The 10,889-nt window shown below is 32.4% G+C and overlaps 1 protein-coding gene across 1 annotated transcript; it reads left to right on the top strand.

Moving 5' to 3' along the window:
• Nucleotides 1–1,364: 1,364 nt before the first annotated feature.
• Nucleotides 1,365–4,194, top strand: LOC131166664 (uncharacterized). The gene is made up of 3 exons (XM_058125241.1): nt 1,365–2,207; nt 3,443–3,976; nt 4,090–4,194. The coding sequence occupies exons 1-3, from the start codon at nt 1,365–1,367 to the stop codon at nt 4,192–4,194; spliced, it is 1,482 nt and encodes a 493-aa protein (XP_057981224.1).
• The last annotated feature ends 6,695 nt before the right edge of the window (nt 4,195–10,889 follow it).

Here is a 10,889-nt window from a genome sequence, read left to right as displayed (position 1 = left end):
TTCCTTTACCCTTTATGCATTTATTATTTCCTTTACATTTTTTTGAATAAGTCTTATTTCTTTATTCTTTGTTTATTTTTAATTAACTGTAATATTGTATAGTGTTGTTCTATATTAGTAATATTTTAAAAAATAAATTTTTTTTTAATAATTAAAACAATTAAAGAAAACTTATAAACTTATTTTTACAAAAAAATTAATTTTAGTTTTTTCCTTTAAAATATAGAGGATTTCATTTAGGAAAAAAAGAAAAGAAAAATAAGAAAAAAATTATTTAATATTAATAAAAACAAACATTCATCCTAATAAAATTAAAAATTAAAGAAAACATTAGTGATGTATAAAATTAAAATTTTATTTAGTAATTTATAATATATTTTATTTTACTTAATAATTAAATTTGAAATTTCTCTTCCTTTTCCAATTATTAAGAGAGCTGACTCTCATTTCTCATCATCACTACTAGGAGTGTTCAAAAATCCGACCACCCACACAATTCGACCACTCCGAAAAGTCGATTACAAATTGTTGACAAGTCAGTTAGCGATTTTCAATTCTACATAAGCCAATCATATGAATCAATTAGTGAGTTTATCGTCTAAGCCACCTGGCCCAACTCATAAATATATATATGCCTACAAGTACTTAAACTTATGAAAACAATGCATAAGATACACCATGGGATACACACATGCAGTATGGAATATTTTAATTTTTATGTTTTTAATTTTATTTTTATTGTAGTAATGCTTATTGATTTGATATTTTAGTCATTTTAGTTATTAATGATATACATGTTAGAAAATTGACATATTTTTTTTTATTTTCTTAATTTTATTTTGTTAATGGTATAATGTTAGAAAATAGATATAATATTTTTTTTATTAAATTCGCAACCTTCTTTACATTGTATTGCTAATGTAAAATTCGAATTGAAAAGTATTTAGTATGTTACTCGTAGTATTATTTTTATTAATAAATTTATTAATTTAATATATTTAATTTTAATAAACTAATTTATGTTATTATATTTGACAAAAAAAATTATTTTCTATTTTGCTGTAAAATAAGTCAAACGGTCAACCCAAATCAACTAACTCAATGTTTAATTAAGCGGATCTTGAAGTCGAACTGATAAGATGGGATCAATTTAAATTTAAAGCCCGGGCACATTCGACCCGAACCGTGAGCACTCGCTGCAGAGTTCTACTCTGCCTCTACTTCCCAAGTTGCTCTGTTCTCCCATTGCTTTTAAAAACACGCATCTCCTTCTCAAAAATCTCTGCAACTTAAACCCTTTGCTTTCTGCCATGAAACACAATCCTCAAACTAAATTTCAAAAACCCCCTCCCTGGGATCACAACATGAGATCTTCTAATCAATGTCTCAAAGTATTGGTCTTCATCATCCTCGCCATCTCTGTTTTCTACTTATTCTGCGCACAGACCCAAAGCAAATTCTTCTTTTCTTCCCATCCCTGTTCTAAAAAATCTTCAAACGTTCATGAGACCCTCAGATCATCTTCTTCATCCCCAGCACAGGCCACGACAATTTTTGGGTCGACTCAGAATCAGACGGACGCAGTCACGAATCCCGAAATTCCCGGGAAAACCCAGCTCCGGCACATCGTTTTCGGCATCGGAGCATCGGCGAAGCTATGGGACCACCGGAAGGAGTACATAAAGCAGTGGTGGAGACCCGGCGAAATGCGAGGCGCCGTGTGGCTGGATAGGCCGGTGGACGACGCCGGAGACGACGGTTATCTTCCGGAATTGAGGATTTCAGGGGACATTTCGGAGTTCAAATACACGAACAAGCACGGGCACCGGTCGGGGATTCGGCTGACGCGAATTGTGTCGGAGATGGTGAGGTTGGGGATGGAGGACGTGCGGTGGTTCGTGATGGGGGACGACGACACGGTGTTCGTGGTGGATAATGTGGTGAGAGTTCTGGCGAAGTACGACCACAGAGAGATGTATTATATAGGGAGTTCGTCGGAGAGTCATTTGCAGAACATAGAGTTTTCGTATGGAATGGCGTATGGAGGCGGCGGATTCGCCATTAGCTACGCGCTGGCGGTAGCTTTGGAGAAGATGCAGGACAGGTGTATACAGAGGTATCCAGAGTTGTACGGCTCCGACGACCGGATTCAGGCTTGCATGGCGGAGCTCGGCGTCCCTCTCACCAAGGAGATCGGTTTCCACCAGGTCTCTCTCTCTCTCCGTCTCTCAATCAAATTCAACTTGTTTCTATTTTTGGAAAGTGTTTCTGTTCTGTTTTTTTTTTTTTTTTGGTTTTCCTAAAAAAGTTAAAAGGATAATTTTTTAAAAAATTAGAAACTGATAACATTAAATATTAATGATGTATAAATTATTATTTTTTATTCCTTAATTTGATATATTTTTATTATTTTTAATTTTCTTCATAACTAAATATTAAAAATTGAATTCATATATGTTATCTTTTCCTCTTCTTTATCATTTTTAAATTTTAAATGAGCCTAATTGATCTTTAGTAACTATAGATTATAAGTGATCTTATTAAGCTGATTGATTAATTTAAATTTTATATTATGATAAAACTTTCGTGAGATATTTTTATTGTCAAAATTATACTTTTATATTAGATTTTTTATTTTAGTTTGAGATAAAATTGAGATAGGATTTTAATTTTTTTTTACATGATAAATTTTAGGAGGACTACTCAACCATTTTTTAAAACATAATATGAATAATTATTATAAAATAAATTTAATTTAATTAAAAATTGCACAAATTTAATTCAATTATAATTAGACGTTAGATAAATTACACTAAAATTTTGTATTATTTTCAGATGACTAATTATTTTATATATGAGTTAGTTTTAAAAGAATTATAATGATAAAAATATGTTCTTATTGATAAAATAAAAAATTTAACAAAGTTGATACACATCAACTTATATTAGCATTACAAAAAATTTTAGTCTAATTATGATTAATGGTTATACAAAATAATAATTCAAATATCATTATAATTAAAAAATTACATCACAAAATTATATTAAACTTTCAAAATAAATAATTTTAATTTTAAAGTATTACCTATGTCATCAAACCATGAACTTATTAGAAAATTTTCAATTACTAAAAATAAAATTTAAAAAACAGCCAATGTTTAGGAGTAATAATTTTAGGAGTTTGAATTTGAATTTTTTTAAATTTCAAAGAAATTCAATATAATATAATATTTTATTTAAATCTATACAAATTTAAATTTAAATAATCAAATTTGTACTCCTAAACAAATTATTAAAATTTTAAATTAAAAAATGTTTAAAATATATGAAAAGAATGTTTAAATTTAAATTTTAAATTCAATTCCTAAGTCCTTAATAATAGCTATTTTTTTTTTCATAAAAATTTTATATTTGAGTCTTAACAATCCAATATTCTGAATAGTGCGATTTGTACGGAAACCTATTTGGGCTACTGGCGGCCCACCCAGTGGCGCCGCTGGTCTCCTTGCACCACCTGGACCTAGTGGAGCCCATTTTCCCCGACATGGACCGGGTGGACGCCCTGCAGCGCCTCTCCCTCCCCATTGGGCTCGACTCGGCGGGCCTCATGCAGCAGTCCATCTGCTACGACCCGACCCGCTCCTGGACCGTATCCGTTTCCTGGGGCTACGCCGTGCAGATCATCCGGGGCATCCTCACCCCCCGCGAAATGGAGCGCCCCTCCCGGACCTTCCTCAACTGGTACCCCAAGGCGGACCCTACCGGGTTTGCATTCAATACCCGACCCGTCAGAAAGAACCCGTGCCAGGCGCCCTTCGTCTACTTCCTCTCCGACGCCTTGTTCGATGATCGGATGCCCAGCCAGTACCTTAGGCACGGGGCCCCGGCGGCCCACTGCGGGTGGAAGATGCCCAGCCCTTCTCGGATCCACATAGTGGAGGTCTACAAGAAACCCGACCCGGACGTGTGGGACAAGGTAACAAATTGTGGATTAGCACACCTTGCACTTGTGTTCTGAATATGCTGTTTTGTGGATCTAATTAATTTATTAATTATATAGTAATTAACATGTCTATAATTAATTTACAGTCCCCAAGAAGAAACTGTTGCAGGGTTTTACCCACGAACAAAAATGGTACCATGGTGATTGAGGTGGGAGCTTGCAGGGAAGGAGAAACCATTCAACCACTGTGACAATGCAGAGGTCTTTTCTTTTTTTTTTTTCTTAAAAAAAAAATACCATCAATAAAATCACGTCAAGTAAGATAAGGGTGCTATATTACTTAAAGTGATTTGATTGGTCGCTCTTCTTTTTAACACACACTCACTCTCTTCATCAAGAATTCTTTTTTAAAATTATTATTTATTTGCTCCTTTTAAGTTTGATTAGAATGAAGTGACAACATTGACATTTTACATTCATTCACTAGTGATTAGTTTTTAATTTACAATTTTGTTATTGATGTAAATGGAAGGAAGATGAGGAATAATAATTGTTAATGCGTTTAAATGCAAGTGTTGTATTTGTAGTGGCAAAGGCAAGATTTTTGAGTGACAAATTACGCTAATTTTTACATTGCATTTTTACTACATTTTATTTGTTATTAACCAAATTTCATTGTTACGATTATCACAAATTTTAATCTTGAATGTCGAATTTAAGAAAACACAGCAAGGAAAAGTGAGAAAAAGTAAAAAGAGAAGAGGTTATATGTGGAGGATCTCTCATCCTTAAATTAAATAAAAGATTCAAATAAACGAACAAATCTTTATTCTCGATGAGGTAAAATGATGTGTTAAGGGCAACTATAGCAAACAAAGTATAATAAAACTATTAATTATACTATGAATAAAACTATTAGTTATACTATTAATTTTTTCTATGTCCATAAAAAACTAATCATTATCAAAGATAGCAACAACTGTATCAATAACAATAACAACTATGATTATTTAATTGTAGTAATTAAAATAACAAATAATAATCATACTATTGAAAACTAACGATGATTATAATGAACAGAAAGAATAAGTTTTATTGATGAACGACCAATGGTAGGAATATTGTTTCATGTTCCATAAAAAAATTAAGATTAATTGAAGGAGACGCAAGTTTTGAATACTCATGTTTTGAGGATATCTTACAATTAAAGGAAATTCAAGTATATATGCCATATAGGATTTTAATGGCTCTCAAATATGGACTTTCGACATTCATAATACATTCTCAAGAATCTTTTGAAATAACCTAAGCCAAATGACTCTTAAACTAGAAAGTGACAACTCTTGAAGTGTTTTAAATGAACTAAAATTGTTCATTGAATGACTTGAGATTTGATCTAATGAGGATTTTTTAATGTATGAGCTTGAACGCATTTTTAGGCGTATTTGATAAGCAAACTAAGAATAAATATGCTTGCTGTTGGAAATGATGTGATCCTAAGAGGGGGGTGAATTGGAGATTTAAAAACTTTTCAGCTAATTTAAAGGTTTCGCTGATTCACCACATATCATATCCCATTCAATATTAAACATGTGTATGTAAAAAGATTAAGTTATTTAGTTCATGCATACATGCATATCTCATTCAAAGTAAATGTGTGCATGCAACTAAATATAACAGTAAATAAATAGGCATACACATACTAAATTTAAAGTGCAGTAATTTAAATGAGATGGGGAGAAAGAGACACAAGATTTGTTATCGAGGTTCGGCCAAATCAGCCTACGTCTCCGCCTTGAGCATACCCTCCCAAGGATTATACTAACCCTGCTCACTTAAACGGGCGGAGCAGAAGCCTTTTACATCATCTCTTTACGGAGCGAAGAAAACCATAACTCAATTACTAGGTTAAGTCGAATTAGTCTCACTTACGGGGCTAAGACTCCCTAATTCAATTTCCGAGCTGAACCGAACCAGTTTCATTTACGGGGTTGAGACTCCCTAGTTCAATTAACTGGCTGAACCTAACCAGTACAATAAAATCATTTTTGTACATAATACAATACTTCTAAATATAAGCAGAAATGTACACATTTAAGCTCATAAAAATACGCACTCCAATGATATGAAATAATACTCACAGAGTAAGGGTGTTTTACTCAAAATAATATTTTCAATCTATGAACAAGATGTATATGATAAGCACATGAAGATTTAAATTCTATAAAAATTTTTCTCCAAAAGTATATGTCAACCGAATATATAGGAGGAACTCAAAGATTTACCCTCAAAATGATTTTCTAAAAATATGAGTTTAGGTGAGAGAGAATGCACTTTGATAAAATAAAAACCCAATCAAAATAAATACACTCTTTCAAATGATTTTCAAAAGGTAACAAAGAGTGTTGAGAAAGTATAAAATTTACCCCATAAAAGATTTTGCAATAAAAACATATTTTGGGGAAACTTTGATTAGGATAAAAATTAGAGAGAAAATGAACTAATAAAAGTTATTAATTTGAGTTATGAAAAGGGTATATATAGACTCGGGAAAATTTTTGACCGTTGGGGACACGCTGGGAATTATAAAAAAAGTTTAATTAATTTTTAACCCTAATTACCCTAGTTAAAAATAAGCAACCCGAGAGTTTCAAGCGCCTGACCTAAAGTTCGGTCGACCGAACAGACACAAGAGAAAAAGCGAGTTTTTGAGGTTCGGGCACCTGAAAATATGTTCGGGTAGCTAAACCGAAGGCGATTTTAAAGGACCGTGGTTCAGTCGCCTAGTCTAAAGTTTGGTTTACCGAACTTACATGTTCGGTTGCCCAAGGTGGATTTGAACGTGAAGTTCGGGCGCCCGGGGAAGGTGAAAAGTGACTGCCCAAAGGTTCGATCGCCCGGGGACACTCAGTTTAATTTGGTTCGGTCGCCCAAACCAAGTCAAACTTGTTGACCAGTCAACCATTCGGTCGATTGAGGCATTTTCAACGCACACATTTCGGTCGCCAGAAACCCTTTCACACTTAAGATTTTGTTTTGATTTTTAACAAAAATTATGTGCAGGGACCTAAGGTCAATCTAAGATCTAAGGTCTGTCTACAGTTTTGTTTGAGCAAACAGTTCATATCATGCAGATGCATGCATTTATTATAGACTAAAATAAAAAATAAATGCATTACAAATGAAATAAACAAATGCCTTTATCTTCCTTTTGCTTTTCAAAACTCCATGGAACGCGCCAGAATGATGATAAACTTGAAGTTTCTCTTGTATTCTACTTCCCCTTATATGTGTGTTGAATTATAACCTGTTCAGTCATTAGATTACACACATAAGTAACATGTGTGTTTGTCAGCATCAAAACTAGGATCGGACTCAAAAAGCCAACACTTGCACTTGGTTTTGTAGAGTTCTCCAAAAAAAAAAAGAGTTGATTATGTAAAGATGTTGTGAGCAAGTTCATTTAGAGTTTGAGTGAAAATTACTACTTTTATTAAGAAAAAATTATTTTAATTTCTATTTAAACTTTTAGTTAGTACATACTTATAATTCCTTTTCACAAAAGTAATTTGGTTAAGACTAGTAAAAGAGCCAAGACAATTCTACAACTTGTTTGCGAGAATTTTTGTAATACACTTGTGATGAATGCTATAACAAGTAAGTGATCTAAAGTCTAGACGAGATGAAGGATTGGTTAGTTTAGGAACAAGCACCAACATTTTTTGGTAGAAAATAAGCTTACATTGAACCAAACTAGGGGAAAACATTACACATAAATAATTCATACAACTCAAATCTATGATCTTGAGCATATCTTTTCCACTTCAAGTTCCACTCTTCCTATCACTTGATCTAGATTAAGGCTTTTATCACCAAGGACACCCTCATTTCTTATCTTCCAATAATGATAAACCGCTACAATCCAACAATGATTTGGTGAGGCAAGCAAACCTTTTTTTGCGTCAGGTGCGACTATAGAAAATAAAGTATAATAAATATTGCCATCCTCACCTATTAATCTTGAAATGATTAAGATCATCACAATTACCTATATAATGCTAGAAAAAATTCATTTGGATTTTTTTTTCTTTCTTTGCTTCCACCAATCTTTTGACATCTTGTTCATCATCATGCATCTCCACTCATTGTCTTTTGAACACTCATTGTTTGTGAATTACGATATTATCCCAAGAGGGAGGGGGGGGGGTGAATTGGGTATTTTTAAAAGATTATGACCTTTAGGATCTAATTTCAAAAAACCATAAATTACAAACTTTCAAGTTACCTAACAACGAGGTTAATGTTTCACAATTAATCAATCTAATATGTGTCTTTGTCAAGCATACACTTTTACCCAATTACTCACAGATGTAATTAGTGTTCAACACATACACAATGAACAAGTAATTTAAATACAATGCGAAATTAAAAAAGAGTTAAGGGTAAGAGAGATGCAAACACGATTTTATGAGATTCAGCCAACCTGCCTTACGTCCTCGCCTTGAGCAACCCACTCAAGGATTCCACTAAATCTCTACTCCTTTAACAACGATGGAGCTTCTTTTACAATCCGCTGCTTACAAGAGATACAACTTCCTCCTCAAACCTGATTCACAGTCCGAACCGTGATTACAATATAAAATTACAATTATGCAAAACTCAATATTACTTCTAACCAAGCTAGTGAGTACAATAGAAAATCCTAACACATATTTATATGATAAAACTTGAAGCTCAGTATGTATGTAACGATGCAATCGTTATATGAATGATATGCTTCAAAAAATTAGCCTTTAATCAATATCTCCCAAAAATTGATTTTTTTAAAAATAAGAACTTTGGAGAGCTTAGGGTTTAATTTCAAAAGACTTATATGCAAGAACTGAAAATAAGATCTTTTAAAATAATATTAAATAGTGCTCAAATATATGTTCTTGCTATCTAATAATTTGTAAGATTAAATCTTTGACTCAAATAAGTGACTTTGAATAATGCAAAGATTTAAACAAAACTTTTCACAAGAAATTTCTCACGAATATATAATTAGAACCTTTGGACTTATCAATCAAATTGATTTCGCAATAACAAAATATTGAGTCTTTGAATGAAAATAGAAACTTGAAGATCAGCAAACATTCAATGTTTAAAAAATCCTTTCACAAATAAATTTTTATGTAACAATAAAAGGATTTTTCTTCTCAATAAGAATAATAAATTTATGAGTATGAGATATGAAAAATCTTCAAGATATCTATATATTGAAACACAAACCAATCCCTTGTTTACCAAACCTCAATCACCAAAACTTGCTTTCAAGATATGTAAATGAAATCCCTTTGAAAAGCTGAGATGATTTTCCCAAAGAGTATGAAATCAGTAGAATATTGGCAAAGTCTTGGTATGGAGGCACACGTAGCACAAGATGTGTGAATATCTCTCTAAAGCTCTTGCTTCTTGTGTTTTTAGGGTTTTGGGAGTGTTTATAGAGTTTTTAGAGTGAGTTTCCTTGTTGCCCTAGATACTTGGAATATCCCCCAAGTTTTTATAACATTTAAATTTGAAAAACTCATTTTTGGAAGTTTCCTGTTGAAGTTCAAAATTTAAAATCTCTGCAGGATTAGTCGACTGAGCTATCGGGTTCAGTCTTCTGATATTCCTTAAAACATTGAAAATTATAGTCTAGACACAGGGTCAAACTATTGAATTGTAGGTTCAGTCTTCTGAAGTCCTAGTTCTAACGACTGAACTGAAGGTTTAGTTTTCTGAGGGTATTCTACATGTTCTGTGTTTCAACAAATAAATCTTCAGTAGATTGAACTAATTTTTCGGTTTTCTAAAGAAATACTTCAAACGTCTGAAGTAAAACTTCAATCGTTTGAGTATGCATCTTCAGACTTCTGAGGGTACACCTTAGTCGTCTGGACAGACCAACTTCAGAATTTTCATTTTGGTTTTTAAAATCCTTTTTGCTCTCTTGCTTTGATGTCTTATATAACATTTTTCGGGTTTTGAAATAAGGTCTCTAAGTCCATGTTTAACCCTAGAAGATTTTCATGAGATGTATGTGTCCTAAAGCCAGTTTAGGGTATATTTTGAGCTTCTAACTATATCTTATAAAATATGCAAATACAATCAATTCTAAATACTCATTCCCATGATGATCTTGAATTTGACACTTGCATCTTCATTCTTCTACTCTTTTAGTTCCATAGATTGTGTCATGTTGTATATGCTTTAATCCTTGTGGCTTCCATGACTTCCTCACCTTCTGTGCATGCTAAATAATGTTCCTTCTCATAATCTCAATGCACAGGTCAAATACCAAGTGAGTTGTCATTATCAAAACAGGATTGGACTTATAAAATCAACAATCTCCCCCTTTTTGATGATGACAAATACACGAGCAAAAATAGAAAATGGGTTACGCCTAACAAGGCTTCCCCTCAAATAATGTACAATTTAAAATTCAGTAATATGAAATATGCTCATATACAATGTAAAATAGGCAATAGTTTTGCACGTACAACTCATGTACTTATGTACTTTTCTCCCTTTGCATTAAAATTTTTTTGCAAAGTATTTTTGCTATAAACTTATATTCTTCTCCCCCTTTTGACATCAACAAAAAAATTTCTCTAGTACATATCGCTCACCTTTTGGATCTTTAAAAAAAATTGTACTCTAATTTTTTGCTTTAAGTACATTCCAAAAAGAATTATAACCAGAAAGACTAACCATACAGATTCTAATTAAATCAATGCATTTTAAAACAAAATCACATGGTTAACTCAAGGAACATGTGGTAAAGCAATATATTTTTCATTTAGAGTATTCAAGAAGATCATCATAATTAAGTACATGCCACAGAAAGTTCAATGCACATCTAAGTATAACCGTCTAAGTATAACAATATCGGTGAGCATAATAAGATAGGAAATAATTTTTA

Source organism: Malania oleifera, chromosome 10, assembly GCF_029873635.1.
Source record: "Malania oleifera isolate guangnan ecotype guangnan chromosome 10, ASM2987363v1, whole genome shotgun sequence".
Taxonomy (NCBI): Eukaryota; Viridiplantae; Streptophyta; class Magnoliopsida; order Santalales; family Ximeniaceae; genus Malania; species Malania oleifera.
The sequence above is the reverse complement of the archived record's forward strand: the minus strand, read 5'-3'. Positions and strand labels throughout refer to the sequence as shown.